The 19,629-nt window shown below is 38.3% G+C and overlaps 1 protein-coding gene across 11 annotated transcripts in view; it reads right to left on the reverse strand.

The window, feature by feature from the left end:
* CASK (calcium/calmodulin dependent serine protein kinase) overlaps positions 1-19,629 on the reverse strand; it is a 395,225-nt gene that overhangs the window by 360,831 nt on the left and 14,765 nt on the right. For 7 of the 11 annotated variants that reach the window (XM_027875616.1, XM_027875620.1, XM_027875610.1 and 4 more), the window contains exon 2: positions 6,024-6,080. The exons of the other annotated variants lie outside the window; for them this stretch is intronic. In XM_027875616.1, the coding sequence (XP_027731417.1) occupies positions 6,024-6,080 (57 nt within the window). The remainder of the gene's footprint in view (positions 1-6,023; positions 6,081-19,629) is intronic. 11 annotated transcript variants of the gene reach the window in all.

The following is a 19,629-nucleotide window of genomic DNA, read 5'->3' on the forward strand; positions in this document are numbered from 1 at the left end:
TGTGTGTGTGTGTGTGTGTGTGTGTGTGTGTGTGTGTGTGTGTGTGTATGGAAGAGAGTTTTGGATTGGGGAGTCGCAGGAGTTTCGAGTAGAGCCGCAGGGTCAGTCAGTCAGTAAATATTTATTAAGTACCTACTATGAACTAAGCACAGTGTTAAGTACTGGGGATACAAAAAGAAGGGCAAAAGACAGTCCCTGCCCTCAAAGACTTCATAATCTAATGGGGGAGACAACAAATATGTACAATTAATTAACGGGGGAAAGCATAAGAATTAGGAGAAGGTGAGGACTTCCTGTAGAAGGTGGGATTTTAGCTGGGACTTAAAAGAAATCAGGGAATCAAGGAAATCAGGAGGTAGAAATGAGAAAGGGTACATGGGGTTCCAGACATGGGGTACAGGCAAAGAAAATGCTTGGAGCCTTTGAAGCAATATGCTAATACTGGGAGAGGGAGTCAGGGGAGAAGCGAACTGCAGTGCACTGCGGCAGAGCAAATGTCAAGATGCCCTAAGACATCGAGGTTTCCTGGTGAATGATTGGAAGGGATGTGAAGCATGATTTGGGGTCAGTGAGATATAGATTACAAGAGTTTGCACTCACCAATAAAGACAATTAAATCACAGAGTAGAATTCTAAGGCTCAATGGATCAGTTGGGGGTGGGGGTAAAATTGGTCTGTGAAGGTCACAGTTCTATGTGGGGAGAAGAAATGAAGATGAAGAATAAATTAGCACAGCTAACCTCTAACCAGGAACCTTACCAACACAGTACTTCAATTCTTCAAATGCTATATATTGGTGTTTGTGTAAAAATTAAGGTTGTAAAATCAATGACCAAGTAATTTAAGAGTAGCAAATGAATAGTGAAATAAAAAAAAATCTAAAATAATACACTTAACAGCAGCAAAAATTGAGAGCTGATAATACAGAAGAAAGTCAACTGGAAAAACTCAAGAGATCTAGGATTCAGTCTTGAGGCAAATGGTATCAATGTGCTTTGAGGATGTCACTTAAAATTGTTCAAAATGATGACCCTGAGTCCTCAAAGGAGATGGATTATGTTCAGCATACAAAGAGGTCATGAGGGAGCTGCTAGGTGGCACAGTGGATAGAGCACCGACCCTGAAGTCAGGAGGACCTGAGTTCAAATGTGACCTCGGACCAAACACTTGACACTTAGTATAACTGTGTGACCCTGGGCAAGTCACTTAACCCCAATTGCCACAAAACAAAACAAAACAAAACAAAACAAAACAAAGAGGTCATGAAAAGAACACTAGATCTGGTATCAAAATTCCTTTATTTGAATACTGTCTGTGCTATTTACTGCCAATGTGACCATGGGCAAGTCATTTAACCCTTCTAGGCTTTCTCATAAATTTAGCTAAATAATCTCTTAAGGTTTTTTCTAACTCTAAATCCTATAATCTTTTGTACCTGACGAGAATTTGGATCTAGCTCTCCAAAAGCCAATGGAATCAGAAGGAATATGTTACCTGGTAAATATGAGCCACTGAATGAGAAAAACAAGTCATGACTCTAGAAGCATGTAAACTTAATGAAAGAGTCATTTTTTAAAAACTTAGACTGAACAAGCATCAGGGCTTAAAGAGGAATAGATTTTATTTATCTGGCAAAGCTACTCATCCTCAATAAACCCCTCCTGATGAAGAATGAGTTGTCATTATATATTTCTTGAAGTTTATATTAAGAATTTTTCTAAACTTATTTTAAACTAATTTAAATTGTCTAAACACATAACATGCTTAATTTACACATATAGATGATAATGTGGACAATAATAATTACAAATTATAAAGGTCAAGATTGCTCAGATCCTTTCCCTATGGACTTGAAATGATATGACATAAAGCAACATTTCCCAACTAGAAGAAACTGAAATATAGTATCTGCATATGATGGTCAATCTGAAGTGATACCAATAAACTTATCTCTAACCAGCAAATAACAAGTACTTAATAATGTTTGTTGATTATGTGACCCTGGCCAATTCACTTAACCTCTCTGTGCCTCAGTTTCTCTATCTGCAAAACAGAAATAATAATCGCACTTACCTCACAGGGTTGTTGTGAGGATCAAATGAGAAAATACATAGAAAGTACTTTACAAATCTTAAAGCATTATATAAATATAAGCTCCTACTAACATGATATTGTTATTATTTTATTTTGTAACCCCATTAGAACGTAAGCTCCTAGCATACCGAAATCTTTTTTTTTGCTTTTTCTTTGCATCCCCACAGCTTAGCATAGCACCTCGCACAAAGTACATGACTAATAAATGCTTGTAAAATGATCTCTAGGCAACCTTTTTAAAAAGATGAATCAGAAAAGGCCTTCAGTTGAGAGTCCAACTGGTCACAGTGAGATCAGGTAGGTTGTTAACAGACTGCACTAACACTGCTGTGAGATGGTCTTCCTTAGAACACGAAGCTCAGAAGTACAGACTGTCCAGGGTATGTTTGTTTCCATTCCCACTGGCATTATGGAACTGTAATGAAGATTGTGCCTCTTTACTGTGAGGAACATTTTCCTTTCATTTACTTTGCTTCTGTGCTTAAATAAATGCCTTTTGCTTTGTATTTATATATGATGTAGCTTGGTCTGGGTATGAGGAGTCACACAGATGGAAGGCTCAGAGCTATGGTTCTGAATGAACAATTGTCCCAACCAATGGCACAAGGAGTAGCTTTTAGAGGACCATGGTAGGGAGTCTGCAAACTACATGCTGTCATTTGTTTCGCTAAAAAAAAAAATGCTAGCTCTTAGTTCAGATAACTGAACTAGATCATATTAAGGAAATGAGAGGCAGTATGGCAGAGTTTAAAAAAGAAAAAAAGCAATGGATTTAGGTTCCTCTTTCCCTCTAACTTAACTTCATGAGTGGGCACGTTACCTTATCTCTCGGGGTGAAATAAGTCTCAAATCTCTACTTGCCTCAGTTTCCTTCACTCGTAAAATGAGAGAATTTAACTCAGTGACCTCTGAGACCACTTTTATATCTAAATCTATGATACCATAAGCCTAAAACTTATGAAATCACAAATTAACATTACATAGAATCCTCTACATATTTTTAGACTGATATTTAAATAAGCAATTCCTTTCAATAGATAAAGAGAAGTAGGTAGCTTCCTGTCATAGTTAATAATCTCTAATCTACCCTCCTCTCATTTGGTTGATAAAAATGGAAAAATTATCAGTAATTTTCTAAAAGCCACTAGGCATGATCACCATGATTTATGACACCTTTGGCACAGGGGGAATTCTACCCCAATTCTGTGTTGAAAGCTGTGAAATTAGCAAATTTCCCTCTTCCACAACTAGTTAAGTGTCAGATGCTGGATCTGAACTCAGGTCTTCCAGCCTCTAGGCCTACAGCTCTATCCACCGTATTGCTTAGTATAACAGTAATGAAAGCAAACCTGGGTTTCAAAATATTTTATGTTCTATGAATTGATCTGTACCCAGATTCTTTTTCTTAAATCTAAGCACAATTCTGCCAACTGGAAAAAAATACGGAAAAGAACAAAATCCTTTTGCATACATATACTTATAAACACATATACATATATATATATATATATACACATACACATAATTTATATTTTATATATATGGCTGTCTTCAGGTTAACCAAATGTTGAAACATAAGGAATGAAGAACAAAGGGCATACGAATGTCTACATCAATTATGAAACAGCAAGGTCAATGAATTTATCAGCTTTTTTACTGCTCTATGATCAGATAGAAAAGGCAATCAAAACGCAAAAAACAGCTAAGTCTCAGCATTACACATATACAAGACTATACCAAATAATAATAATGACTTTATCATATAAATTATTTTTTTACTGAATTCTTAGTAGACATGGAAAATTTCTAGACTAATAATTTTATTTTTCATGTAGGCATGTGAAATTATTTTTCCTTTAAATTTTATTTTTCCCCAATTACATAAAAATTTTTAATACTTACTTTTTTAAATTTTGAGATCAAATTCTCTCTCTCATTCCACCTAACCAATGGCAAGCAATTTTATATAGGCTATATACGTTCAGTCAAGCAAAACATGTTTCCATGTTGTAAAAGAAAATGCATGCATGTGAAATCATACTCTAAAATGCTCAACACTTCACAGGGAATTTAAAATAACCTAAAGAGATACACTGGACGTTATTTCTTGAGTATTTGCATGGCAGGCTCTATTAGAAGCATCCCAGCCATATGGTAAAGAGATAAGAGTTGAACCAAGATGAGGGACTGACTGTATCTGACAGAGTTCAAGAATATTCATACTTGAATATGTAAGAGGGTAAATGATTCTTTTAAAAAAGGTCCCCTATCAATAATTATAGAAGCAATTTTTTTATAGTAGTAAATAGCTAGAAATAAAGTTGTTAACCAGCAATTGGAGAATTGCTAAACAAAATATGGCAGGTTAATATAATGGAATATTATTGCATTATATGAAATATTGAAGTACAAAAGAGAATCACATCTGGGAAGACTTACATGAACCATGGCAAAGTAAATTTAGCAGGTTTTTAAAAAATATATATACTTGACAAGGCAAGCAGAAAAACTAGCAAAATTTAAAGTGAATGGCTCTGAAATTATGACCAAGTTTGGTCCCAAAGAGACACAAAACTGAACCTTCTCCTCCTTTTTTTTTTTTTTTTTGCAAAGGTGGGGGTCCTTATGTGTGGAACACTGCATATGTCAGATTTTTCAATTTGTTGGTTCATTTTGCTGACTTTTTTTCTTAATTCTTTGGGAAAAAATAAGATAGTTCTCTGGGAGGAACAAAAGGGAAGAATATATTAGGAAATGATAGAAAAATAAAACCTATTAAATAAAAATTTAAATAAAGAAAGTGAATATAGAATAATGTTATGCACATATGAAAAGATTTCCATATTTGTGAATTCAAAAATAGGTATAGTGACCACAGGTACATACATAAAAAGAAATCTATTTTTATTCGTTTGGCAAAAGATGTAAGCGTGCGGTAAATTGGTAGATATGAGTAAGCAGGGATCAGTCTAGCTATTTGATGGGTACTTTTCTCTTGAATGCATTTTGTACAGCACTCAACAGTCTGAGTCTAAATAAACTGACTAATGAGCTTAATAGCTCCATTTCTTTTTGATAGTTACACAGAGCACTAATACTCTTTGCTGGTTCCTCAAGGAGCACTGAAAACAAAACCATTTCTATTAAAACTGCATCACTGCAAAATACCAGTCTTTAGCTAGTTCTATTTGAAGAAATACTCACAAGGCAGTGAAAATAGTGATTTTTTTTGGTCAAATTCCTCTACCTAGAAAACATTAATATTTCTTAAATTCAAAGAAAACCTCTTTTACAACCTTGAGAGATTTCTCCCTGTGCTTCCTTTTCTCTTTTTTTGTCTGTTATCTTTAATGAATAAATGTAGCCCTGACACCGAGTATACCAATGGAGCCATCTGCCAATAACAGAACATAAAACTGTCTGAAATCCTCAGCTATCACATAGAAGCCATAGGGTAGCTACAGTTTAGCAGAAACATAGAGTTGAAAGCACTTAGACATTCAGATTGGCCAAAGATGTTTTCTTCTCTTCTAGAATCCCTAGTTTTCTCACTTGGAAAATGAGGAGTACAGACTAGATCAGTAGCATCAAACTCAAATAGAAATAAGGGCCCACCCAAAAGGATCACTGTGGCCACATACTGACTTTACTGACTTTAAAAGCACATATTAACATTATTTATGTTCAACTATGTTTTTATTTTTGTTAAATATTTCCAAATTAATCTTAATCTGGTGCAGGCTGGACTCAGAGTATCTGACACCTCTGGATTAGATGACCTCAAAGGTTTCTTCCAGTTTAGATCTATGATCCAATAGTACAGTGCAATTCAACTTTAAAAAAAGAAAACCACAGAAAAACTTTTAAAGTGTTATACTTAAAAGAATAGAGAAAAAGTGCTTTAAGGGAAACCAAAGGTTTGGGCTTACCCGCCTTCCTCATGAAACAGCTTTTCCAAAAGGTAGCACAGGGTTTGAAATTGAATGCTGAGAAATGAATTTAAAAGAGCACTTTTTAATTCCACCAACAGTTTTAAATTCTGCAAGCACAATTAGACAGGGGTAGCAATATGACTATGTGGACAAAAGATATAATGGTCAAATTTGTACACAGCTCTTTAAAGACCAAACTAAAAATGCTTGAGATCAGTAACCATCTATTATTGTGTAGTAAAATTTGCTACTGGATACCTTTCTTACCAATTTCTTAAGATGCTCAGTTTTTTTAAACACCTTTTCATAACATTATAGAGTATTACTAAATATAGGATATTATCAATATTCCCAACACTACAATAACAAAGAAACATGATAGAAAAGTTGATTCAAGTTGATTCAAAGTAGTGCCAGTTTTACAGGAAAGGCAAAAGTTGCTTATTGCTTTCAGTTACTGTTACAAGGTATTTCACACAACATGAATACACAATATAGATGGAATGTACAATATTTCAATTCTGAAATCAAATTTCATTTTTCTGCTCACTGTTGTAATCTACCAAGATCTTTTATGGATTTTGGCTCTTGAGTGAGTTTTTCCTGCCAGTAACTCTCTCTCACAGGTAAATACAATAAATACGCAATCTTTGTCCTTCCCCCAAATAATCAATAAAACTACTGAACAACACAAGGCCTAGGAAAAAACCTCTGGAGCAATACAATAGAAACCTCCTTCTAGGTATTACTGATCTATTAATGACTGATTACTCTTTGGGTCTAGTCTTTTAACCTGTATCATTCAGCCTATATAATTCAAATTCGCCTAAACGTACTATCATTCAACCTATATATTTCTTCATATTGTCCACAAAGTTATAATAATACCCCGTCAAATGTCTTGTTCAATCTGGTATGTCAAAAGCATCCCCTTCACCTAACGAGAAGAGAAGAGAAATAAGGTCAATCTGGTATGACCTTGTTTTTCATGAAGCAACACTGGCTCGTATGAATCACTGCTACCCTTCCTAAGAGCTTGCAAAACCATCCTTTTAAAAAACTTTTTGAGAATTTTTGCTGGAATCAAAGGCAAGTTCACTAGTTTGAAACCACATTAATCTTATATAAGTAGATTTGTTTGAAACATCCACTGGAATTTACACAAGTAGATTCTATCTTGCCCATTCAACTCATAATCGTGGCAGGCCTTGAGCAGATACTAGAAGCCAGGATTTCTTTACCTTACCACTTCTGAGTTACCTTTCTTCAAATAAGCAAACAATCTCCCAAACACACCTCAACTGTGTTATTTCACCCCCAAAAAGAATCTAGTCCCAACCAGCCTTTATTGAATCTGCTTTGCTAACATTTATGAATAAATAATCCATAAATCGTATTTTGTTGGGGTTTTGAAATATTCCAGATGAGTAAGGATCTAGCCCTTGTTATAAACTCTATCCAAAGTAGATATAAACTCTAGCCCAGGGTGGAACAGGAACAAGTAAAATGAACACAATTTTACATACTTTCTTTTTAAAAGGCAGTTTGAGGCAACGAAGAAAATTCAGAAAAGAGACTGGATCTTCCAAAGAGCAGCAGAACAAGCAAGCTTAAGACACTATGAGCCACTTGAGGGCACTCAGTGCTCAAATGAGAAGAACAGTATTGATAAAATAATCTATGCCTGTAGTATTTTCAGTGCCGGGGGAAAGGAGATGCTAAGAGTACCATTAAGTTTAGAGAAGCAGAGTTTATGATAATTTAATAACAGGTTTTGTTTTTCCCACTCCTTTAAATTATAGTTTTTAAACAGTAAAATGTGGTGTACATTTTAAAACTATATTAAGTAGCCCATTCTTCCCTAAGTCCCTGCTTCTGTTATTCATGTATAAATTAAATCTAAATGCTCTGCCCTCATTACCCTAAACAGGTATAATTTTTCTTTTGGTGGTAGCTGCCACATATATAAAGTCATGACTGGGAAGAATTAAAAAGCTTCTCAAGGTTGCATACCCTGCAACCTCAAATAACTTACTCTTGACTCTTGTCTCAAGTAGATCTTAAAAACCCAATACTTTACCAGACCTTAATCCAAGTGTTTGTTTAGGAGAGAAGAGCTCTGCTTATAGCCCAGTAACATAAGCCACTTAGGGGTTGAAAGCCGAGGGGAGGCTGCAGCCTATTCCAAGTATGGAGCTGGCTGTGGATAAAGCAGCAGCTATGTGGTGCAGTGGATAGAGTGCTGGCACTGGAGTCGAGAAGAAATGAGTTCAAATCTGGCCTTGGACACTTAATAGTTATGAAACCTCGGGCATCAATGTTGATATACCTCAGTTTCCTCCTCTATAAAATGGAGATGATAATAATAGCACGTAGGCCCCCAGGGCTGCTCTGAGTATCAAATGAGATAATCTTTGTAAAGTGTTTTGCAAACCAAAAATGGATCAAATATAAATTCTTTATTTGGAATTCAAAGCCCTTCATCATAATGTGACACATACCCCCTGCCGCCGCCACCACCAAACTCCCCCCAACTCTTCTGTGATCTTACACCTTACTCTCCCGCCAGTATTCTGTAATCCAGTTTCACTGTTCCCTTTGTTGCCCTTGTTGCTCCTTGAACAATACACTCCATCTCCAGACTTGGCATTTTCACTGGCTGTCCCCAATGCATGTATGTAATGCTCTCCTACTTCACCTCCAGCTTCTAGTTTCTGTGCCTTCCTTCAAGTCCCAGCTAAAATCCCATCTTCTACAGGAAGACTTTCCGGATCCCTCTTAATTCCAGTATCCTTCCTCTGTTATTTCCACTTTATCTCACATATGGCTTATTTGAGGGGCCATCTCCAGTTGTCCTGACTTACATCTTACCACTGGACTCTACTCTGGAGGAGAGAGTGAGGCTGATGACTTTGCACAGCCCTGCCTCACTTAGATCCAATTCAGTTGCAAGTCAAGACATCACACTCCTGATGTCACTGGCCCTCTCTGAGAATGAAGGACACGGGCAGCCAGGTGGCGCAGTGGATAGAGCTCCGGCCTTGCAGTCAGAAGGACCTGAGTTCAAATCCGATCTCAGACACTTGACACTTATTAGCTGTGTGACCTTGGGCGAGTCACTTAACCCTGATTGCCTCAGCAACAACAAAAAAAAAAAGAGAGAGAGAGAATGAAGGACGAACAGTAAACAAGCTTGTTTGATCATAATTATTTGCATGTTGTCTCCTCAATTTTAAAAAGAAGTATATGGACGCTACTTATCTGAATTCTTTCTTATCACTTTTCTTCTCCAAAATGTCTACTTTCTTATAACTGACTTCTACATAGTAAATACAGATGATCCCTTAAAGGTCTCCAACCTGCTCACTCTAGAAAGAACTCTCTTCGCCTTTCAACCAAATCTTCTCTTCTTCTTCTCTTCACCAAATCCAAGACACGATGGTCTTGCACCAATAGAACTGAACTGATGATAGCATATGTAAGCATTATTCTGGATTTCACTATCATGTTTAAAGGTAACATTTTACAAGTCACTTATCTATATTACAAAAACAGGAATAATAACTCATTTACATGCCCTCCCTTTTTAAAGGCAATTTGGTTTAGTGGGGGGAAATATTAGATCGGGAGTTAGAAGAATCAATGACTGAATGAAGGTGCTAATTACATACAAAGCACTGGGGACACAAATAGAAAAAAGTAAGACCACTGGCTTTGAATCCCAGCTCCACTGCTGTCCTTGAGCAAGTCACTTAATCCAAGTTTCCTCAACTGGAAAATGAGGGAGTAGACTAGAAGATATCAAAAGTCCCTTCTAACTCTAAATCCTACCACTGTAGGACTAGCACCTTCAAATACAATCTCTTTTAATTCAAATGCAATCTCTTTTATCTCACAACAATCTTACGAGGCAAAGAGTAGTAAATAGAGTATATAATACTCAATGAATGAGGAAACAGAATCAAAGAGATTAAATGACTCACAATGTCACATGGTGTCAGAGCTAGAACTGGACTCCAAGCCTTCTGATTCCAAAGCTAATGCTCTTTCCACCATTCTACGCTTTTCTCCAATTTGTACTAAATGCCATCTATCTGATTGAAGAAATTGTTGTAATAATTAGATTTTAAAGTTAGCCCCCCACATTTTAAAAAAATTTTCGAAGTGCTTTAGGCTACTGGTGATTAGCACTAAATGAAACATACAGTTATTGGTTGTGTCACAAATGACCCTATCAATTTGCATGGCAAGTATACTGAGAGTTAGGTCATTTTCTACTCCTGGAAAAGAATGGACACACACCTACTCAAATTCTAAAAAACTATATAGAAGACACATTCTAACTAAAACACTACATCAAACTGGATCTTTGTTTTAGGTGTTTATTCTATACTGAATACTCATCTTATAGCATAAGTGCTTTTGAATGGCACTCTTTATCTATTGAGAAGCGCCCCCTCTTATTAAAGCCTTGAAAATGGCTTGACACCCACACATCTGGGAAGGTTAATCATATACAAGTAGTTGCTTCTTTGGGAGAGGCAGCCAGCAACCAATCACTGCTAGCCACCAAGGGAAGAGAGGAATTGCCAAAGTATTTGTTTTGGCTCCACATAGTACCTCAGACTTAAGCTAGATTGAAAGATAATGAGACCAGGGTGGCAGAGGCAAAGAGATATTTACTCTAGTCCCTGGAGATATGCTAGCTGCCATCACCTTTCAAACACCATCTGCCTCTCTTCCCTATTTCAAGGGTAATAAAATAATAGAAACTGAGTGGGTGACTATAAGGAGGACGACAAGCCTACACAATGCAGTACTTTAAAAAGTTCAAAAAGAATTATAAGACTTTAAAGCTGGAAAGAACCTTAGACACTAGTAATCATTTTACAAATAAGGAAAATGAGGTTCAGAAAAATGACTGGTCCAAAGTCACACAATAATAGCTACAGCAAATAAATCCTTCATCATTCAAATGAACTGTTCCACAGTGGATGTCACTATTGCCTCCCACTACAAATAATTATTTATGAGAAAATACTGCATATTTTTACATTATACTGCCTTCTCGACCAAGCTCAAATCTGCCCAAAAAGCTCACTCCCTCAAAGATTATTTCTGGACACAAATAATGTGAGAAAGTAATATATAATCAAATTAGACCACAGCTCAAACGTACCTCAAGTTGACTCACCATTCCCCCTCTTTATTTTATTTTTTTTTTAAATACTGTACCAGTGATTTCATTGATGTAGGGTGGCAATTCTCAAAGTTATAATTCTAGGAGTACCAAGACCCTTTCAGGAGGTCTGTAAGATCAAAACTATTTTCATAATAATACCAAGAGATATTTTACTTACACTATCAATAGATAGATATATCCAAAGCAAAAGCTTGGGGGAGGGGGGAGACGAGTATCCCATAATAATTTTAAAGAGTGTAAAGGGGTCATAATATCAAAAAGTTTGAGAATCACTGGTGTTGGAAAGTCCCAAAGAAACCCATTCTTTGAAAGAGTTGCAACTTAATTTTTTAGAATGAAATGGGGTAGGCGGGGCAGCTAGGTGGGGCAGTATAGAGCATGGGCCCTGAAGTCAGGAGGACTTGAGTTCAAATTCAGTCTCAGACCAGACACTTGACACTTACTAGCTGTATGACCCTGGGCAAGTCACTTAACCCCAATTGCCTTGCCCCCCCCCCCAAAATTAAAAGGGGCACTGAAAGATTAAATGACTTGCCCCAGCTGACACGTGTTAGAGACAGATTATAAACCCAGGTATTCCAAAGTCATCTCTCTATCCACTACACCAGGGGATCTTAACCTTTTTTTGTCACAGACCCTTTTGGCAGTCTGGTGAGGCCTAGAGACCCCTTCTCAAAATGTTTTTGAGATGCATAAAATAAAATACACAGGATTGCAAAGAAAACTAAATATGTTGACATAAAATTCTCAAAACATTTTTAAAACAAGTTCATAGATCCCAGTTTAAGAACCCTTACTGCCATAAGAACCACCATACTGCCTCTCTTATCCTCTGCTTATAAACCACTTCAAATGAAAGTTTGCTGCTGTAATGAAATCCAGTGCAACTTATCTCAATTCACCATATTCTAAACCCTCACTTTTCATGCCCCCAATCTCTCTCCTTCCTCACACTCAGTACTACCTGTTTACTCCACACATTTACCCATTTTCCCAACTTCTTATTTCTGTTCATGGCCCAATCATTTTCACAGTTCCCTAGGCTGATAAAATGAGTCTTCTGATTTGTTCAACTGTCTCACTCTACAAATTCAGTGAGCTCCCAAGTCCTGTTAGAACCTTTATACCTGATGCCTCCACTACACACACAACGTGTGTAGGACAATACCATCTGTAAAAGCATATTTTAAAATGTTTTATTGCATTAAAAAAAAACCAAACACTGCTGTCATTTTCCAATGACATCTCCCTTCCTCCCATTCCTTCCCAATAGAATCCATTCCCATAAAAAAGTACAACTAAGCAAAACAAATCACATTGGCCGCAGCTGCCTTCCTCCCTCAATCCTCTCAAAATCTACGTTCCACTCCCCACCACTCTACTGAAAGTGCTTTTTCGAAGGTCAACGGCCTAATAATCTCCAAACCCAGTAACCTATTTTAAGTCTCCTACACCATGTCACACCATGGACCTCAATCTCCTCATACATAAAAAAAGGGACACAGACTAACTGGCCCCTGAGGCGCTCTCCAGCTCTCGGTCTGTTATTCTACGATCCATCCTTTCTCCTCTTGGCTCCAGACACCAGGCCTGTCCGCTTCTCTTCCTTAGCAACCACTGCACTTGTTTTCTGCCTCCTTTACTGGCCCCTCGTTTTCTGAGCCCGTAAGCAGCAGGGCCCTTTTGGAAGCCTGGTGAAACATACAGACCCCTTCGCCGAATGGTTTTAAATGCACAGAATGAAATACGCAGGATTACAAAGGAAACTGGCGGTCTTGAAACAGTTATCAAAACATTCACAACCCGGGTGACCTTGCGCAAGTCATTTGAGCTCCTTAGGCTTCTCATGGGTAGAATAAGGGTACTTAACTGGGTGTCCTTTAAGGTCCCTCCCAGTTCTAGGTCTACAGTTAATACAACGGCCACCGTGGCAGAGTAACCTATCTGACCTTGCTGGCTTGGCTGCTGAAGCTAACGGAAACATCAAGAAAGTCTTTTTTTTCTGATGGTATCATTCTGTACTCCATACTGTGGGTAGAGTGAAATAACAACAGAACTGTTTCAATGATAAAACTAAGTACATATATTTTACAAGAGACTCACTATCCAATAGCAAGTACCAAGGAAATTCAACTATATGTCAAGACATTGCAAAAAAATAAATAAATAAATAAAAACATGCAGCCCGGGGGGAGGGAGGGGGGTGCTGAGCCAAGGTGGCGGAGTAAAGCAGTGACTTGCTTGAGCTCTCTCCCAAACCCCTCCAAATACCTGTAAAAAATGCCTCTAAACAGATTCTAAAGCAGCAGAATCCATAAGAAGACAGTGAAACAAATTTACAATCCGAGACAGCTTGGATGGTTGATCAGAAAGGTGTATCGCGCCAGGTTGGGAGAGAAGGGCAAGTAGGCCACAGTGAACCTGGAGCAGGCCTTAGAGGACTGAATCATGGGCAGCTGTGGAGGTTTCCAGACTTCTCAACCCATAAACACCACAGACAACTTGGAAGGTCAGTGGGAAAAGTCAGTTTCTGCGGTGAGAGAGAAGCACGGGGGTCCCAATCCCAGTCCCTGAGCTTGGCCCCAGGGCAGCGGCTGCTTCTGGAGCTTCCAGCCCAGACTGAGGGGGAATCGAGTGGCTGATTACAGGGGAATTGCAGGGATCTCTCTGCTAGTGCAGGATTCTCTTGCTTTGCCTGTGCTTGGATCTGGGTCACCGTTCTGGGTTGCGGCCCTGAGGCGAGGAGGAACGCAGGTGTGGCAGAGCTTGTAGAGGCAGTGGAAAGGAAATCCTCCTCACAGTTACAAGACAGAAAAGAGTGCTTGTGGTCACTTACAGAACAGAGCACAGGCCAAGAAATAAACACCTTGCCCTTGATCATAGCACTTCGGAAGAACTGAAAATTTACAGGTCCCTAGAAACATCTCTAAAAACAGCTGCACAAAACCTCCAAAGCTTGGGACAGTACATTCTCCACAGTGGAAGCAGACCCTACCTTAACAAAGAGTTTAAAACTCAAGTAACTGGCTGGAATCATGAACAAACAAAGGCCCAAAAAAAGTCAGACCATAGAATCTTTCTTTGGTAATAAAGAAGATCAAAACATACAACCAAAAGAAGACAACAAAGTCAAAGCTCCTACATCCAAAGCCTCCAAGAAAAATATCAATCAGTCCCAGGCCTTGGAAGAGCTCAAAAAGGAGTTTGAGAAACAAGTAAGAGAAGTAGAAGAAAAACTAGAAAGAGAAATGAGAGTGATACAAGAGAAACATGAAAAACAAGTCAACAGCTTACTAAAGGAGACCCCAAAAAATACTGAAAAAAATAACACTTTAAAAAATAGCCTAATCCAAATGGCAAAAGAGGTCCAAAAACCCAATGAGGAGAAGAATGCTCTAAAATGCAAAACTGGCCAAATGAACAGGATGCCCAAAAGCTTACTGAAGAAAATACTTCCTTAAAAATTAGAAAAGAGCAATTGGAAGTTAGTGACTTTATGAGAAATCAAGACACTGTAAAACAAATCCAAAAGAATGAAAAATTAGAAAACAATGTGAAATACCTCCCTGGAAAAACAACTGACCTGGAAAATAGATCCAGGAGAGAGAATTTAAAAATTATTGGACTATCTGAAAGCCATGATCAAAAAAAGAGCCTAGAGATCATATTTCAAGAAATTATCCGGCAAAACTGCCTTAAAATGTTAGAACCAGAGGGTAAAATAGAAATGGAAAGAATCTACCAATCACCAGCTGAAAGAGATCCCCAAAGGAAAACTCCTAGGAATATTGGAGCCAAATTCCAGAGTTCCCAGGTCAAGGAAAAAATATTGCAAGTAGCCAGAAAGAAACAATTCAAGTATTGTGGAAACATAATCAGGATAACACAAGATTTAGCAGCTTCTACATTAAGGGACCAGAGGGCATGGAACATAATATCCCGGAGGGCAAAAGAGATAGGACTACAATCAAGAATCATCTATCCAGTAAAACTGAGTATAATCCTTCAGAGGAAAAAATGGTCATTCAGTGAAATAGGGGACTTTCAAACATTCTTGATGAAAAGACCAGAGCTGAATAGAAAATCTGACTTTCAAATACATGATTCAAGAGAAGCATGAACAGGTAAACAGGAAAGAGAAATCATAAGAGATTTATTAAGGTTGCACTGTTTACATTCCTGCATGGAAAGATATTTGTAACTCATGAGACCTTTGTCAGCATTAGGGTAGTTGAAGGGAAAAAATTATGTATGTATATAGATAGATAGATAGATAGATAGATAGATAGACAGACAGACAGATAGATAGATAGAGGGCACAGGGTGAGTTGAAGATGAAGAGGTGATATCTGGAGAATACAATTAAGGAGTGAGAGAGGATTATACTGTGAGAAGGAGAAAGGGAGAGGTAGAATGGGGTAAATTATCTCACATAAAACAGACAAGAAAAGGCTTCTACAGTGGAGGGGAAACAGGGGAAGGTGAGAGGGAATGAGTGAATCTTATTCTCATAGGATTTGGCTTAAGGAGTGAATAACACACACTCAATTGGGTATGGAAATCTATCTTACCCTACAAGAAAATGGAGGGGAAGGGGACAAGAGAGCAGGGGGATGATAGACGGGAGGGCAGATTGGGGGAGGGAATAATCAGAAGCAGGGTCAAAAGAGAGAATAGAATAAATGGGGGGTGGGATAGGATGAAGGGAAATATACTTAGTTTTTCACAACATGAGTACTATGGAAGTGTTTTGCATGACTGCACATGTATAACCTGTATTGAGTTGCTTGCCTTTTCAATGAGAATGGGTGGGCAGTGAGGTAGGGAGAAAATTTGGAACCCAAAGTTTTAAAAACAGACGTATAAAACTAAAAAAAAATTTTTTAAAAAATAAAAAAATATGCAGCCTCTGGTGAAAAGGAGCCAGTCATCTCTACCACCAACATCAAATGCCAACCAACTACCACCACTGGAGCAGGCAAACCAGTTTAGCTCAAAGAGCAAGACACCCTGATGGAGAGGCAAGAGGTACATGCCAGGAAGGTCAAACCTATGCCACCACTTCAAACAACACCTTCATTCAGACCTTTACAGAGACAGCCTAACACCCTGGACCCAAGAGTTGACAGAAGAGCAGTGCCCCCCAGGCCAGTGGGGCTTCTAGACAGGTCCCCACTGCCATAATTGAGGGGAACTCTTCTGGAGAAGGAACCTGCCATCTCTGTCACCACTAACATCACTGACACCAATGAGCAATTAAGCCCAAGAATCCCAAGAAGAAGAGCACATCCAAACTAATTAGCCTGCTTTAAACCTAGCCCCTGGAAGCCATCATTCAGGGGAGCAACTCTAGTGGAGATGCAACCTGGCAACTGCCTCTGGAGGAACTACAACCCCTGCCTTCTCAAAGCCACAGCTACTGAATACCAGGAAAAGAAAGTTGCTAATCTCTGAAGAAGAGGCCCTTTCTCCTTGCTATCAACATATCTCCATCCTCTCACAGCTCCACCCATAGTTAATCATTTCAATCATCTCTCCTCTCTCCCTAATTTTCAACCTTTCCTGATCCACAGGCTCCTTGAATGCCTCTTTTAAACACGCTAAGATTTTCCATTAAAAAAAAAAAAAACAAAAAAACCCCAAAAACCGCAACTTCCTTCGACTATCATCCAACATTTCTACTCCCTTTCATAGCCAAAGTCCTAGAACAGCTTTATGAATGTATATTCATTGGCTCCACTTTCTCACTTCCCACTCATTTCCCAATTTTATGGCAATTCAGCTTCCAGTGTACACTCAACTGAAACTTCTCTGTCAAATAATCTCCTTACTTTTCAATGTAATGATCTTTTCTAAGCCCTCATCCTTCTTAAGTTCTCTGTAGCATTTGACCAAAACTAGAGCAATTGCCTCATAAGTGCCCTCCCTACATCCTGTCTCTCCTCTCTACAATACATACTCCAAACAATTGCCAGTGATATTCCTAAAGTACAAGTCTAATCATGTCACTACTTTGATTCAAGAAACTCCATTAACTTCCCCATTGCCAGTAGGTTAAAATAGAAAGTCATCTGTTTGACATTTAAAGCCCCTCAAAATCTGGCACCAGCCTAACTTTCCAGAATAAATGCACATGACATCCCCTCACACTAAATGACCTCCTTGCTATTCCCTGATACAACATTCAAAGTCCTATTTCTGGGTCTTGGAGTAAGACAGGCAGTTGGTGGCTCAGTGGTTAGAATGCTGGGCCTAGAGTCAGGAATACTTGACTTCAAATCCAACCTCTGACACTAATTGTGTGACCCTGGGCAACTCACTTAACATTTGTTTCAGTATTCTCAACTGTACAATAGGAATAATAACAGTACCCACCTCCCAGGATTGTTGTGAAGATCAAATGAGATCATATTTGTAAAGTGCTTAGCATAGTGCCTGGCACAGTACGCGCTATATAAATGCTCATTCCCTTCCTTCTTCTTGGCTTTGGGAGGGACAGTCCCATTCAATATGGCGCCCCTCCCTCTTTCAACTTCTAGCACTGTGAGGTATGCTGTGAGTTTCACTGACACAAAGTATGTATAGTTGCATGTAATACACACTGCTCCACCCCAAGACAGTTCACTTCCCTTGACTGCCCAGACTTCTTAGACTGTAGTGAGGCATGGAGTGTCTCCAAGGTCTGCATCAGCTAGTATAGATCACTTGTTGCAATGGTAATTGGTTGGTCTCCAAGGGCCCCCAATCATGAGTCACATTCCTTCTTGCTAGTTCTATATTAGGTCTTTTTTATGACACACGCAGCAATCCCTAGACCAATAGAGGGGTAGCTGTCTTATCCAGAATGGATAGACAGAAGGAAGAGAGAAGATATATACATATACATATACATATATATATATAAACCATTAGGTTGTCCAAAATAACAGAACATGAATAAAGACACAAGGTATTAGAGTACTAAAGATACATGTAGGATACCTATATATAAAATATTTATACAGATATAGATAAAATAGAATATAGAAGCTGAGCACATAATAGACCATACTTACACATATGAGGATGTGGCAATCTGCTACTGCTTTAAGACAGGCCACAGAAGAAGGAATGGAATATAACATGAGTCATGCAAACAAAAATTCACTTAATGCTTCTTGATCACACATAGGTGCCACCAGTTCTATCCATGTAGGTACTGGATAAATCTTAATTCTCCTGAGACAGTTTCCAAACAAACCAAGAATTCTCCCTGGTAATTCTTCATTTATGTGGAACCAACGTGAGAGAAAAAGGGATGGGAAGGGGAAATGGAAGAGAGATTAGTAAAAGTCATCACAGCATATTTCTAGTAACATATGCCTCCCTCTTTATTAGATATGAGTATGCCTCACTTTAAGAAAATCAAACTGAAAATATTAATGCACTACTTTGCACAACACTGTATACTTTTCAAAGCATTCTCAGAGACATGATCTCATTTTAGCTTTCTAAGTATCCTGTGAGAGGAAAGGCAAAAATTATAACCACCATTTTACTGAGGAAAAAAATTAGAAAGACTTTGGTAAATAATTAGTAACACTGCAAAGGGATTCACACTGCAAGAGTTCTTTCAATATCAAGTTTTCCTAATACATTATTCTATTTACCAAAATTCAAGTCCCGCAAATCTTTTCAGGAATACATCAATATATTATGAAAATATTATGCTAATAACTTCTATCTCAAGTCCACATCCTCTACAGTTGCTACATTTAACTTCTGATGCCAGCTGGGTAAGGTAGTTTAGGAAAGAACAGGTAGAAATGACCAAGAAAGTAAAGGACTAAACATCTTCTCCCTACTAATTCTTAAAAAAAAAAAAAAAAGGAATTATAGAACAGAGTTGGAACATTAGCAAGAAAGCAAGAAGCCTAACAAGGAGAGGCCTTCTGAACTAACAGTAAAGAATGCTAATCCATAGCACCCTCACTCAGTTTCCCAGTCCAACTGAGCTTCCAGGCTTTGACAGGGCACACAAACCAACCCATGGTTTTATGCTTTGACACCCACTAATAGATTTCCCTTCTGATATGGTCTCTGCCCACAAAGACTTGTGCCCTTCTACTAGCACCCTGTTGCAACAAGCAGTGGACATCAACTCTTCCAAGGCATATAAGGTACACCATGAAAAGTGGCAAATGCTGATCCAGCCCAGAGAACTAAAGATAATAGGGAAATGAAGCAAAGGACCAGCATGCAAGGCTGTTATCTAACCTTAAGAAAAGGGAACTAGAACCCTGTTGGGGCCAGTCTTGTTTCCTTCTCTACCCCTACCCCCAAGCTATGAGGAGGCAGAGAATGAAGCCCCTGAAAAATAAATTACACAAATTGGAAAGAGGTTTTGAGATCTAGTACCAA

This window comes from Vombatus ursinus, unplaced genomic scaffold (assembly GCF_900497805.2).
Source record: "Vombatus ursinus unplaced genomic scaffold, bare-nosed wombat genome assembly UNPS02014809.1, whole genome shotgun sequence".
NCBI classification, from domain to species: domain Eukaryota; kingdom Metazoa; phylum Chordata; class Mammalia; order Diprotodontia; family Vombatidae; genus Vombatus; species Vombatus ursinus.